The 15343-nt window shown below is 32.5% G+C and overlaps 2 protein-coding genes and 1 long non-coding RNA gene across 5 annotated transcripts; 2 read left to right on the forward strand and 1 right to left on the reverse strand.

Annotated features, from left to right (window-relative positions):
- Positions 1-253: 253 nt before the first annotated feature.
- On the reverse strand, positions 254-5576 carry LOC129289475 (uncharacterized). Of its 3 annotated transcripts, XR_008588129.1 has the most exons (7): positions 5148-5576; positions 4963-5068; positions 4543-4679; positions 4340-4396; positions 1888-2352; positions 1423-1780; positions 254-568 (listed from the first exon to the last, which is right to left on the reverse strand). It is a non-coding gene; the product is annotated as an uncharacterized LOC129289475 (long non-coding RNA). The 3 variants fall into 3 exon arrangements; XR_008588130.1 differs by lacking the exons at positions 4340-4396; positions 4543-4679; positions 4963-5068; positions 5148-5576 and having other exon boundaries at positions 1888-2015; positions 2185-3327; XR_008588128.1 differs by lacking the exons at positions 4340-4396; positions 4543-4679; positions 4963-5068; positions 5148-5576 and having other exon boundaries at positions 1888-3327.
- Positions 5577-8364: 2788 nt separating this feature from the next.
- LOC129289239 (disease resistance protein Roq1-like) lies at positions 8365-9900 on the forward strand. Its single transcript, XM_054926030.1, has 2 exons — positions 8365-8945; positions 9117-9900. The coding sequence occupies exons 1-2, from the start codon at positions 8365-8367 to the stop codon at positions 9898-9900; spliced, it is 1365 nt and encodes a 454-aa protein (XP_054782005.1).
- Positions 9901-9926: 26 nt separating this feature from the next.
- On the forward strand, positions 9927-11718 carry LOC129289240 (disease resistance protein RPV1-like). The gene is made up of 5 exons (XM_054926031.1): positions 9927-10211; positions 10291-10599; positions 10712-11056; positions 11159-11620; positions 11692-11718. Exons 1-5 carry the CDS (start codon positions 9927-9929, stop codon positions 11716-11718), a joined length of 1428 nt encoding a protein of 475 aa, XP_054782006.1.
- Positions 11719-15343: the final 3625 nt, after the last annotated feature.

A 15343-nucleotide genomic window follows, 5' to 3' on the forward strand; every position in this document is an offset into this window, starting at 1 on the left:
ATATTTGAAATAGTAAAATTTAAAAAGATTAACTATACTACTTGGTGACAAATCAAATTTAGATATATGAGACAATAAATGCGAAAATATATATGTATATATATACATGAGATAATATGCAAGAATTTTTTTATGAAGTCAAATGAATGTAGGCTTATTCATGTTTGTAAACACTAAACCGAGTATAGTATAATCCATTACCCTATTTATAGAAAATTAAAAAACAAAAAAATTAGCAATTATCTAGTGCTGATAACTCATTATAATCCTAATGGAGAATATCTTCAAGACATTACTAATTTAGCATTTTTTGAAGGTAATAAATAATAACTTAATCATGTAAAAAACCTAATATAATACATTATTATCCTATAGATAACTCATGGATGCCTCTACCCCCACATAGAAGGATGCTTGGTTATCCCTACTTCCCTGAATTGCTTGTTGGACCTGACGTAGAGGCACATGCCAATTTACATAATCTATAATTTCTCAATTTTCATAGGCTTGAAGTGTGCACTTTTGCATACATCCACTTGCTAAATGAACTTGGCTTGAGAAGAGGCACCTTTAAGAACAGCAAGTACATGAGAAAGCATCAAGCCTAGAGCTGAGATTATATAATTGAAGTGCTTAGAAAACAAAATAAATACATATTGCCAAATTAATTGTAAAATTTAACTGGTAAAGGCAATAAGCAATCAACAAAGACGGAAAATAAGTGCAATCAAAATAGCCAGGTGCCTTCCGAAAGTTGAATTAAGAATTTATGGCGACTGAACAATCAAAAATGGAAGGACAAATATGGCGACAATCATTGCTGTATAACTTGTCCAAATATATGTACTAACATTAGACCTTGCAATCGAAGGTTGTATTAAACAAAGGATCCTTGTGAATGATACATTTCTATACTTGGACAATATGGCAAAAGTAAGGAAATATGGCCTCACTTGCAAGGGGAGAAGAAAATGGAGGGGGTAATATTTAACTCTACCGAGCACCCTTCTCAAAAGTCACAAACTAATTCAACTAAGAACTGGGACATAGTAAGAAGAATCCATTCGGTATATGTTGACCATCTGCTTATTCTTCATTTATTGTGCTCTACAACTCTGTACTTCAAACTAAGAAATGAGAATCTGACCTTAGGCCACTTGTGTTTAACCACTTTCAAATTAAAATTTTTATCTTTGCAAGATTAAGCTTCTTACATGAAAAGATGCAAAAAACATCAAAATTAAAACTTTATACATTCAGTATGGATTGTAATTAAGACTTAGTAGATATTCAGCAATTTAAGAGTTAGTAATTGCTTGGCCATGTAGAAACATAACAGCCACAAATGTATCCAATGGATCAAATGATCTGCATCATATTCAATAAAAAAACATGGAATACAAAGTTCAAAGATAAACCTACTCTGGCATTCCAAACTGTATTTCTTTGTTCCACACTTGCAGGCGATATTGTTAAAAGCTTCATGGATGATGGATCTTTAGGTTTAGTAGGACATTCTTCCTCAACGAAATCATGCTCACAACTGCTCTACTAAAGAAAACCAATTAGCAATCGTTTGTCTTATTAGCAACTTTCTGCTTTACAACCTTTTCTTCTTGCTTCTTTTTCTTAAGATTCTTGCACTCCTCGATGTTAAGCTGATCATCTTGAGCAGGTTTATTGTTAGTTGCTTCTTTCTCAACACTTCTGTTGCTTTTCTCCTTTTTGACATCTCCAAGCAGTCTTGATGCAGCTAATTCTCTCTTCTTGTCCATTTTTTCTAAATTAAATGTAAGAAGAAAGCCAAAAAGTACAGTTGGGAAAATAGATGGATGAGAATAAAAGAGGTAGGATGACATGCAGAAGATGAAGAATTTGTCCGCTCACCTTTGTATGCTTCCTTGCTATATCTTGACTTTATTACAATAAAAAATAATTAGGTTTTGAATCCACATTAGGTTCCGAATCCCCTGCTCCCTTAACCTCATATATGCGAAAAACACAGCATCATGGAGCTGCCAAATAGACAAAACAGGGCAGTTCAGAATAGAGTAGGACTTACCTAGACAATGTGAAATTATTCCTTCAGGACCTATAAAAGATCCATTGGTGCTATTCCTTTACTAACTAATGCTCTACTGAAGCTAGAAATACCGGTACCCACAGAAAAAGTGAAATACAAACTTGTTGCTCAAATGCTAAGCAAAGCCTCTTCTCGTCCTCCTCATTAGAATGCCTTGTCAAGCATCTGGCTCTCTCCATACGACAATTTAGCAATGATAGACTGATAAGGGGGATATTTTTTCATGACTGCACGAGCCTAAACCAGCAACCAAAACTGGGATCTCAGGCCTAAAATAGCATCACAATTAAAGCCATCAAGTAGAAATATAAGTGTCTCCAGCCCACTATTATAATGATTGGCAATACAAAGAATAGCTACGGGAAGAGCGACAGTGAACTATACAAAGAAGGCTGTGAAATCAATGGCCAAAATCAAGTACAAGTTACAAATGGAAAAGGAAAAAAAATAGCAGAACATTCCACTTAGATCCACCAATGAAACTACTCAAACCATCACCCAATTGAGATGCAAGATATATCTAGTCAATGTCTTCACATACAGCAAGCTCCTCATGACCATAAGGGAACCTAATCAAGTTAGCCATTAGCCAAAAAAATCATTCCAAAGCAACAAATATACTTCCATTTTCAACAACAAAATGAGATCAGAACTTACAGCAAACCAAAATTAGAGTACAATTTCCTACAGTCATCTCTAGTGAGTTCGGTTGAGATGGTTTGGGCATGTACAAAGAAGACTAAGGGAGGCACCAGTGAGAAGAGTGGAACATATAACTTTAAGTCCGATTAAGAGAGGTAGAGAAAGGCCTAAGAAAACACTCTTGGAAGTTGTTGAACGCGATATCTTAATTAATAATATTCCTAAAAGCTTGATAAATGATAGAGTACAATGGCGTCTTGCAATCCATGTAGCCGACCCCACCTAGTAAGATAAAGGCTTGTTGTTGTTGTTGTTGTTTGTTGTTGTTGTATCTTTAGTGAGTTCAGTACCAATACTTCTAATAGTGGAAAGTGAAAAACATCAAAATCAGTGGTAAAAATATCTAAAGTGAAAAAAATTAAGCAAAACCCTAATTTCAATTACCTATTTATGGTAATATTCACAACCCTTCTATCAGCCTTAAAAGCTAGAAGGTCAGACATGATTTCAGCTGTGGCACCACCAAGTTTCTATCCAAATACAATATCAAAATTCATTAAACCACAAAAAATGGGAAAAGAGGGAATGCGTAGAGTGTTGAAAAAAGCTCTTGTGCACTCACTTGACAAAATTTGTAAAAGTCTTCGAGATATGCCTTATAAAGAGTGTCCTCATTATTTCAAAGTTCATATCATCTAGGTCCTAGAAAGAAATCATACACAAGAAGTAACAGAAATCAGCATAAGTCTATGAGCATGCATCCAGGAAATTGCCAGCTCCGCAATGATATATAAAGCAACGTGGATGAAGCTCAAAATTGAGCTTGCTTTATTTTAATTGAATGCGCTTGATCAATTTAAATTAGTTCAACACGTTTATAGACCTATACATGTGCATGTGATTTTCAAAAAAATGTAAGGATATAGAATTTTCATCAATACAAGGGCTGAGAGCAAGCTGTCAGAAATTTCTTGACCATATTATTGAAGTAAAACTACATTTATTACAACAGATGAGATGTGAAGAAGGCGATTTAGAATATAAAGAATATTCCCAGTTTTGCCATGGACCTAGAATCTCTTAAAAAATTTAAGAGCAATAAGAATTTAGGTAGCAATATAACACCAAAAGAAGTCGTGGGGAGCAAGAAAAATATTGGCAGGCAAACAGAGAAAAATAGGAGAGGCAAAATTGTTGGGTTGAGTTAGGCATCCATCTGACTTGCCTTTATACCCCAATTTCATGGCATAATAAGGTCAGAGGACACAGAACTCTGATTGGTCCAAATCAAGAAGTGAATTAGTGTAATTATGAGATATAGAACCCATACAAAGCTATAATCTCTTGTATCACTCTCTTTGAATGCATGAATGCATCAATGAAGATCTAAAGGCAATTCTGACAAACCAACCCCAACACACAAAATAAAATGCAAAAATAACTAATTTGTTAGTTTAGACAGCTCCACACAACCCCTGCTTAATGGGACGCAAATGCAGTATTAAATTGCCTAGCTCTAATTCAACCTCAATTATTTCAGCATCAGGCAAATTACTTTGTGTTAAATTGACCAAGCAGGTGTGGCAAACATGCACTTGAGGAGTCAATCCTCACCAGTTTCTCAAGATCATGCCTCCCAATGAGCATATAACTCTGCTTCCCAAGGACAGCCTACAAAATCATTGTCAAAGCTGTAAGGAAGCTGTAGTAGAAAGAACACATAATACAAGACAACAGTGTTCAAGGAACCAATGACCCAAATAGATTCAAAGCTAAAAGTTAGAGTTAATTAGCATTGCAAAGAAGAAATAGCCTACCAAAATTACTGACGTTTACTTTAACGTGGCTCTCAAATGGTTATACACACCATGTGTATAACATGGCTCTCAAAATCTTACAAATAGGATGAGGAATATAATTGCAGCAGTTTTCCATCATTGAGACAAAAAAACACCTGCAGGCATGATCCCACAATTAAGTCCAGACAAATGAAGTTGCAGTTCATCCCCAGTTCGTGCATATAAGTCTAAACTGTAAAGGACCCAATATCAAAAATCTAAAAAAACATATTCAAAGAATGCAAGAATAGGATGACCATGAGCATCATTTTAAATCCTTCAATTAGCCTAAACTAATAGATGAATATGAAGATTGTATAGACTTCTAGAACTGATCATAAATTGTAACAAACAAAGCTAAGGTTTGTAGCAATCATGTGACAAGAGAATTAAACCTACCAGCACACATGGCTTCTGTCATATTTTGACTATATGTCTCGGATTTCTCCTCTTCCTTCACATTAACATTATTTGTCCCTATGCTAGACATGGAACCAGAAGGAGACTGCAAAAAGAAATTCCAATCACAAAGGGAACATGCAAACCCGAGGAAACCAATAGGAGGAAAATTTGAACCACATCACCTGTGTGCAAAAACCCTAGGAGCAGTATGGGAGCCTTGAATTAATCCTGACCTGACATCGCCAGACCAAGACAAACTCAACAAAATGGATGGACGACAGAGAGAGGAGACTTGCATCTGCAACGCACGGGTAACGTGGTCGAGGGAGAAGAACAGGAGACGTGCGTTGATGTATGTGTGAACGAATTAGGCGATTTTCTTTGTTTCATCGCCAAGCCTTTCCTTAGTAGTTCGTCTTAGGAGGTTATCGCCAATGGAGGATGTGGTGGGTTGATCAGTCATAATGACTTTTGGAGGAGACATAGCACCACGAGCTTCTAGCTGTCGTGCGTTGTGGTCCTTGTAGTCTTGACGAGGTTTGTCAGACAACATAGAGAAAGAGGAGACGAGTGACGCATGGGCAACCTGGTCGCAGGAGAAGAACAGGGAAAGGGACGGCTCCGCCTAAAGAAAGCCATGTCAAGGCGCCTGGGTAAAGCAAAAGCAAACGCGGGAATTTTGATTTTCAAATAAGCACCCCGTTGCCGACTTATAGAGGATATTTTAGTCGTTCACTGGGCCATCCCAAATTGATATTATCATATTATAGATAGACTAGAAACACAAGAAAGAAGACAGAAGAGGCCTGTAATCATTTGAATAGAAATAAGAAAATTGAAAAAGTTGTTCTGTTCTGAAAATTTGTTTACTAAATTACTTTCGTTTTTTGCTTTTAAAAACAAAAAATAGATACATTTTAAAGTTATTTTTTATTTTATTTTTCATATTTTTCAAGATACATTTGATTATTTAAATTATAATTTTTTACCAATCACCATCATAAACTACCATCATTACTCATTAGCCACTAATTATTGTCATTATTAGACAATTTTTTATTTTTAAATTAAGATAATTAATTATATTTTTATTGTTTTGTTTTGAAAACAACTTTAAAAATTGATTTAAAAAATAATTTTAAAAATAAAAAAGTGAAAACAAAAACCAAACAAGTCCTTGATTATTCTTTTAAGTTCTTAATGAAAGGAAAATTTTGAAAAGCTTATTTTCTTAATATAAATTGAAGTTAGATTAGTTAATTTTATGTTTCAATAGTACCCATATTTATTTATTATAGTTTGAATTCTTAAATATAAATTTATTATGATTATTATTAGGTTATGATATTTTAAACTTTCATATGGTATAATTCTTCTTTTAACATTTGAAAATAAGATATTAAACACATTGTCGTTAAAATAATTAATTTTGATTATTAATTGACTTAAAAATTACAAAAAAAATTCAAAATAAAAAAACCCATAAAATACACATAAATATTCTATAAAAATAGAAAATTAATCATTTAGTTTATATAATTTTGGGCTAATTATAACTTAATTTTTGAACTTTAACTCATAATTCATCCTTATAATTTTAATTCGATTGAAATTTAGTCCCTGAACTTTTCCTCTTACAATTAGTTCTTATAGTTTTAACCACTTAAATATTGATCTCTATATTTTAAAAAAAAATTATAAAGATTAAAAATATTTTAAAAATTAATATTTATAATATTTATAGACGTTAAAAGGGTTTAATAATTTAAAATATTAGTAATAAATTTTAACATAATTTTAATCTTACAATTTTTTTACTAATATTATAACTATTAAAAGTTCAAAATATTATAATTTTAATCTTTTAATTTTTAAATATTATAAATATTAAAGGTTCAAAATATTTTTAATCTTTATAATTTTATTTTTTGAAATATAAGAATCAATATTTAAGTGGTTAAAATCATAGGGACTAAATTGTAAAAAGTAAAGTTTAAAAATTGAGTTACAAACGAGTTAAAATTATAAAAACTAAGTTATAACGAGTCAAAGTTTAAGTATTGAATTATAACTAGGCCAAAACTAAAAAAAAAATTAAATAATTAATTTTTTAAAAAAATAATATAAATTTAGTCTCCTAAATTATATATATATATATATATATATAACAACATAAGAAATGTACTAAATCATATGTACTAGTACAACTTTAATCTTCTGTGATTAATTTTGTAAATTCAGGATAATGCCTTAGTTTTTCAAGAAAGTTAGAGCCTTACTTATTCAATTGTCATATATTCTCAATAGTTAATTACTATCGCTTACTTTCTGTTAATCACAATATAAGATATCAATAAGGAATTACTTCATGGTTCTCAAAAAAATTTAGGTAAAGCCTTAAAAAAGTTTATATTTTAATCAAATCCTTATTAAATATTCTATATAAGTGTTTTGATAATAGCAATTTAAATTTCAATACATTATTTTTAAAAAATAATAATGAATTAGTAAAGATGTAGTTAAAAAATAATTATAAAAAATATTTAATATGTTATATTTTGGATCAAATAATATTTTTAGCAGACATCATATATTATAATTGGAGGGAACAATAATTAAGAAGTTTTGGGCTAAAGCCCCTTAAAATAAAATAAATATTTTTTTTTTCTCATTTGGACGTGAGAAACAAATAAACAATCTTTGCACAGACCCATTTTTATTACATCTTCGTGGAAAATACTACTTCATAGTACAATAAACCGTGTCTGAAAAGCAGAAAACTAAAAAAAAAAGTAAGAAAAAAAAAACAGAAAAAAAAAACACATTTTGACCGAGTGAAAAAGAATTAGGAAAAGACAAATTTTTATATTTCTTTGAAATTTCAACTGACTTTCGTCTTTAATGAATTCATTTTCAAGACTTTCTAAAAGTTTTTAATTAAAGAAAAACTCAAAAGAGAAAGGGATGTTGACTTGTAGTCAAAAAGAGCTGGGGATCAAAGTTTTTCACTGTTCGTGGAAATTTCTTCTTATTTTAAACAAAAACTTTCCACCGACAGTTTTACCTTGCAATAAAAATAACGACTCGCTAGTCAAGGCTCATTGACTCATTTGTCTACTTCCTGGAAATTTCCCTGTTAACTTCAATTTGAACAAAGGCTCAATATACTCAGACTCATTTTTCTGTTGTGTCCATCGAATTCCCTGGATAGGCAAACTCGCCAAGTCAACTTCAAGTCTTCAACCTTGGATTTGATTTAGCCTCTGCCTCCAAGGTATTGATTTGAACTTTCTCCTTCATTCTCTAGCAACTTATACGCTATTCTTTCTTTCTTGTCTTTTTAAGGGGGAAAAATCAACAACCTATAAAACTTTATTTTTTGTTTTCGGTGCCTCAGCAATGGCTGTGTTTGCTTCTGCTTCTTCTTCCCGAGTGAAATATGAAGTTTTCATCAGCTTTAGAGGTTCAGACATCAGATTTGGTTTTCTCGGCCATTTGACAACGGCGTTGCGTGGAAAGCAGGTTGATGTCTATGTGGATGAGAGGCTGGAGGGAGGAGATGAAATATCGTCTGCACTTGAGGAAGCCATAAAAGGATCAAAGATTGCGTTGGTCATATTCTCAAAAGATTATGCTTCTTCAACGTGGTGTCTGAACGAGCTTGTCAAAATCATGGAATGTAACGAAGCAAATGGACAAATTGTGTTACCAGTTTTCTATTATGTCAATCCTTCAGATGTCAGGCATCAAAAAGGCACTTATGCAGAATCATTTGCACATCTTGAACAGAAGTTCAAGGATAACTTGAACCAGTTGCCAATTTGGGGATGTGTCTTGAAAATTTTTGCCTACTTATTTGGTTATCATTCATTTAATGATCATGAACAAAGGTTCAAGGATAATATGGGCAAGTTGAAAATTTGGAGATCTGTCTTGAAGAAAACCGCAGGCTTATCTGGTTATCATTCATCAAATTTTCAGTAAGTTTTAATTATTCAATACATCATTTTATAGAGTTTCTAAAGCCCTTTCTTAGTTACCCCCAAAATGATTTAGAATATGGTAATACCAAATTATGTCTATGCATTTATTATTCTTATATAATGAGTAGCTCGTAATAATTTTCTTTTCTTTCATTTTCAACATGCTAGAAACGAATCACAGCTCATTGATGCAATAGTCCAAGATGTCCTAAAAAAATTGAAAGATCACAACCTAGTTGTGCCAAAATCCCAGCTTGTTGGATTTGATCACAATCTCGACATTGTTGAATCATTAATGAAAATTACGTCACAGGAAGTTCGAGTTCTTGGTATTTGGGGTGTTGGTGGCATAGGCAAAACCACCTTGGCTAGAGCTACATTTGACAAATTCTCTTCTCAATTTGAAAGCTGTTGCTTCTTAGAAAAAGTGAGAGAGGAATCAACAAGGATCGATGGTTTGAGTCGCTTGCGTCAAAAGCTTCTTTCTGAGCTATTACACCTAGACAAAGATGTCACCATAGAAGAGGATGGTGCAAGGAGAAGACTGTCATGGAAAAAGGTCTTGATTGTGCTTGATGATGTGTCCGATTCAAAGCAATTAAAAGATCTAGCTGGACAGCAACTTTACTTGGGACTTGGCAGTAGAGTAATTGTAACAAGTAGAGACAAGCATGTTTTTAGGAGTGGAGAGATTCATGATGAATATATACATGAAGTCAAGGAGTTGAATTTTGAAGAATCACTAAAACTTTTTAGTTTACATGCCTTCAAACAAACTCACCCCAGTATGGGATATGAAAAGCTATCAGAAATGACAGTTGCCTATGCTACAGGCATTCCTCTAGCTTTAGAAGTTTTGGGTTCCCATTTTCATTCTAGAGATAAGGCATACTGGGAGAGTGAGCTCAAGAAACTCAGAAAGTATCCCCGTCCAAAATTCAAAATATATTGAAAGTTAGTTATGATGAATTAGATGACATGGATAAGGAAATATTTTTAGACATTGCCTTTTTCTTCATTGGAGAAGGCAAAAATCACGTTACTCAAGTGCTAGAGGCTTGTGGTTTCAGAGCAATTAGTGGAATTGAGAATCTCATGGATAAAGCTCTCATAAAAACAAATCATGATTGTAAAATTGTAATGCATGATTTGGTTCAAGAAATGGGTGAGCAAATAGTTCGTGAGGAATGTTCAAAATATCCTGAATTACGTAGCCGATTAAATGATGCGGATGAAATTTGTGATGTACTGCAAAGGAACATGGTAAGTGAAATATATATCATTTTTTATTTTTATCTTTTTGGAATAACTTTTTTAAATAATTAATATTATTTTTTTTCAGGGAACTGATAAAATTGAAGGCATCATATTGGATTGGAATAGAATAAATCATTTACGATTGAGCCCCGATACCTTCACAAAGATGACAAATTTAAGAATTCTCAAAATTTGTCATCCTTGGTATTCGTTCGAGGAGAAAAAAAATTCAAAGCTTTTTTATTATCTTGGCTCTTTTCCTAATAAATTAAGGTATTTTCATTGGGATCTATATCCATTGGAGTTTTTGCCATTAGAAGGCTATTGTTTCAAGAACCTTGTTGTGCTACGCATGCAACACAGCAATATTAAAAAGCTTTGGGATGGAGTGCAGGTACTTATATAAATATACACTAATTGATGCGTGTGTGTGTGCACGCGCGCGCAATTTAATTAAATTATTAGGCTTCTATGCTTGAAATTTTTTTCCGTTTCCATTGTCACAGGATCTTGTGAATTTAAAGATGTTAGATTTGAGGAGGTCTAGACAATTGATGGAGCTGCCTGATTTCTCTAGGGCACATAATCTTGAAGAAGTATATCTCTCGGGATGTGAAAGTTTATGTAGTGTTCATCCATCTATTTTTTGTCTTCAATCTCTTGTTACATTGGATGTATCTCATTGCGAGAAATCAGAGAGTCTTTATCATGGCTCTTTTCCTAATAAATTAAGGCATTTTTCTTGGGAGCAATATCCACTGGAGTCTTTGCCGTTGGGGCTTTGTATTAAGAACCTTGTCGAACTTTGTATAATGGACAGCAATATTAAAAAGCTTTGGGATGGAGTGCAGGTACTTATACATACACACTAATTAATATGTGTGTCTTTCTCTCTTCAATTTAATTAAATTGTTAGGCTTTTATGTGTCAAACTTTTCCGTTCATTGTCACAGGATCTTATGAATCTAAAGACGTTAAGTTTGTCTGGGTGTAAACAATTGGTGGAGCTGCCTAATTTCTCTATGGCACGTAATCTTGAAGAAGTTGATCTCGGGGGTTGTGAAAGTCTACATAGTGTTCATCCATCTATTTTATCTCTCCAATCTCTTGTTGGATTGAATGTCTCTGATTGCAAGGAATTAGAGAGCCTTGAAAGTGAGACTCATTTAGAATCTCTCTCTTACCTTGGTGTTGAGGATTGTCAAAGCCTCAAGAAATTCTCTGTGTCATCAAAGAAATTGGACGGTTTGTGTTTCGATGGGACTGAAGTTGAAATATTGCATTTACTGCCAATGGGAGGTTTCACAGAACTCAGATTGCTTGAGATTTATGGTGAAAGATTAAGGAGCCTTCCGATAAGTGAGCTATGTAGCCTGACAAATCTTGAGGGATTTCAAATTTGGGATTTCCAGCAGGTGATTCACACAACAGATCTATGCTCTCTTTTTGGTGCTTGGCGTAATTTAATAAAACTACGTTTTGAAAGATGCAGTTACTTGGTGGAAATCCCTGACAATATCAAGGCCTTAACAAGCTTGAAAATCATGATCTTGAAAGACTGCGAGAGGCTTAAGTCTATACTTGGACTTCCTCCTTCCCTTGAATATTTTAATGCTGAAGGATGCACTTCATTGGAGAACGTATTCTCTGACTCTCTAGTTGAAAATCAGTGTCGATTTGATTTCCAGAATTGTATAAAGTTGGATGAGTGTTCTCTTCACTTCATTGAGAAACTAACTCATTCCTCTTTGACTTCAGCCTGTGAGGCTAAGTGGGGCAGTGATATATCGGCTTGTTACGCGGGAAGCAGAGTTCCAGAATGGATGGAATATAAACATCAGACAGAGGCTTCCAATGCTATCGAATTCATTTGCAATCTCAAACGATCACCCACCATCTTGTGTTGCTGCGTTGTTCCTTCTCATCCCCGCTTACCTTACGTGGAGCGGGCCTACTGTTATGTCTCTTATGATGATAACAACAAATTCCGCAGTTCATTTGTTCCTTATTTCAATCGTAAAATGAAGTCGGCTCGTGTTTACATATGGTACTTGAAATCGCAAAGGGCTTTGCTTAGTGCTAGAACAGGTGATGTTGCCAAGATTTCATGTGAATTCTATGCGGACTATTGCAATGATGATTTTTTTAATGGAGAGGTAGCAGTTCCAATGAAAGCATGTGGAGTGCATGTGACATATAACTCACAGTCGGACTCGGATGAAGAACGGCTCCCTCCAATCAAAGAAACAGAAAAATGAAGGTATCTTCCAACCAACTGAATCTAACAAATCTCATGATGACATCATCTGTCACCCCTTGCAACTGAAATGTATAGGCAGGAGCAAACAAAATGAATCCAACGAATCTGACGATGACATCATCTGTCACCCCTTGCAACTGAAATTTATAGGCAGGAGCAAACAAAAGCACCTCCCATACAGACAGTTTCTTTGATATATCTTTACAGGTATCTCTCCCTTCCTTGCTTTTTAATTATAAGCTCACCTTCACTACTATTATCTTAAAATCACTCTTGATTTAAAAAAAAAAAGTAATTAGATATTTCTTCCATGTTTAGATATACTAAATTAAAGAGGTAAATTTTTTTACAATATTGTATTTATTATTTCAATATTTACACCTTATTGAAAAAAGAAGTATGCCTTTTTCCAAACTTCGTCCAATTTTTTTATTTTTTGAACAATTCTTTAATATATATATATATACACACACATATATGTTATTTATTATTTCTCTACATAGTTTTTATACAGTATAGTACTCTAACATGTATAATAACTATTGTAAATTATACTGACAACACATACAAAACAACACGCACGCGCGCACATATATATTTGTTGGATATAGATGTAAATTTTTTTATAGGAGTGTACTTTTGATATCTACTTTGTTTTATTTTTCTATTTATTGATTGAGCCTGTATTTACATTTTATTTGTGAGGATAATATTTTCTGAATCACCAAATTGTTCTATATAATTTTCATATACTCCTGATAACAAATTCTAAAGTAATTTGTGTGATTATAAAATAGGTTGTTTTTGGAATAAAATAAATTGTTTATTTATAGTATGTGAAAATTTTGTGAAATTAATGAAGCTATTTACATATGAAAACTTTTTACAACTTTTGAAGATTACCTTTAATCAAATTAAATCTGTTAGTTAAACCAAAAGTGAAATAAATAAAGGTATTTTTTAAGATTATTCAAATGCTTCATTTAATTCCGTAAAACTCTAGTATATTATCAACTCATAGGTAAGTGCATTGTCAGGCCCCAAAATAAAAAACAAGTTATAGGTAAGATCTCATAAATAAAATTAGAGGAAGTAAAAGGGCAAAACACAAAGCTTGTTGGTGGTATTTCAATTTATGTAAGATATGAAGTCTTAATAGACCATCCTAGGCTGAGCTTGAGCCGGTTTGTCCATTATCATTTCCTATTTGCAGTGGCTCCTTTATGACTAATAAATAAATCTTCATCATTTTTTACGGTATAATTTTGTTGCCTTGCTCTGCTTTGACAGGTGTGTTAGTCTGAGAATGACTTATAATTGAGAGTTTGTAAATGACTGCTGAAACTTTATGATTTTTGTCAGTTAACATATTTTGAATATTCTATTTCGTGACCTATCTGAGATTTTGTCCTTGTGCTAATTTGTCTTGCTCTTTCCCCTAACATGTGGGAATAAATTTGTGCTCATTCTATTCAATGTGTCTGAAAGTGGATTAAAATTCTGTTGGGCTAAAACTGCCCTTTTTGAACATTAGAATTGTGTTTCAATTTTGAGATAATGAAATTTTTAATATTTCAAATTTGTTTTATTATCAATTTGATCTTTCAAGTTTAATTTTTATGAATGTGGTTCATTAAGTTGTTTAAATTATTGATTTAGTTTTTATTGTGTAAATAGGAGGTAACAATGTAAAACTTTACTGACGTAAATAACGAAATTAAAAAATAAAATTATTTAGATAGAAAAAAAAAGACTCAGAAATTTAAAAAAAATAAAAGAACAAAATGTTGTATGAGGGACTAGATTAATAAAAATTAAACTGATTTAAAAGTTAACTTATTTTCATTAATTTACACATACATATTAAGTTATTAAAATACTTCATATATTAATTTGAGATAAGAAAACACCAAGAAGGAAAGTGTAATATGTTGTTCACAGAACCCAAGGCTAATTATTTCTTATATAGAGAAGATATTGAAAACTCTAGAGCTTTATACAAAGGCCACGTGTACAATGAATAATGAACAATAACAAATGAATACAATCAGATGGATTCTCACTTCTAGTGGGCTCAACCCTTTGGTCCATGTGTTATTATCTTGGGCTTAAGTTTGTTGGGCTGAGTCTTGTTCTTAGACTTCATTAATGTTTAGAAAGAATAAATTCGTGTTTTAAAACGTAAGTAACTAATAAAATGATAATTTAAAAAATATAAAAAAATAAATAAATCAAAATTAACCTTAAAAAACTAAATCAATAATAGAGAAAATTTGACAGATTAAAAATTTTATTATCTCTTTAATTTTTGTTCTTCAGCTTTGGTTATCATGAAGTTTCAAAATATTTATTTTGCTCCTTATCCTTACCTTGATATAATATTTAATGCCTCTCTTTTTTCGCAGTCCAGTAGTGCATTGCTGTCAACTTCCTTGAATCCTTGTTTGTTGATCAATTTGTGTGGCTTGGCAAATCTGGTGCATTTCTTCAATTGTTTTTTGGCCCGTGACATGGATATATTTGGTTTGTGCAATGCAGTTGCTTCTTGTCCCAACAGGTCCAAAATGCAATGGTGAAGAGTCTTTTTGCTAATGATCATTGAGGTGTCTTTGACATGTGAATCATATGTAACAAGAGTACCATTTTTGTGACACTTTTATATTTAATTTTCTTATAGCAGAAGCATCATTATCTCGTTTCCTCAACTAGCCGTTAGTTGCATGTGAGTATTGTATAGTCTTTTTATATGGAACAAACCAGTAATTCATTCTGATTTATATATTATCAAATCCTAATTTTTAAAACTTTTCCTATACAATTGAGAGCGATATGATTCAGGAGAAATGGAAATTGAAGCCCATAAATTAAAATTCACAAA

Source organism: Prosopis cineraria, unplaced genomic scaffold (genome assembly GCF_029017545.1).
Source record: "Prosopis cineraria cultivar Desert tree isolate PC_DT_omini unplaced genomic scaffold, ASM2901754v1 PC12, whole genome shotgun sequence".
In the NCBI taxonomy this organism is placed as follows: Eukaryota; Viridiplantae; Streptophyta; class Magnoliopsida; order Fabales; family Fabaceae; genus Prosopis; species Prosopis cineraria.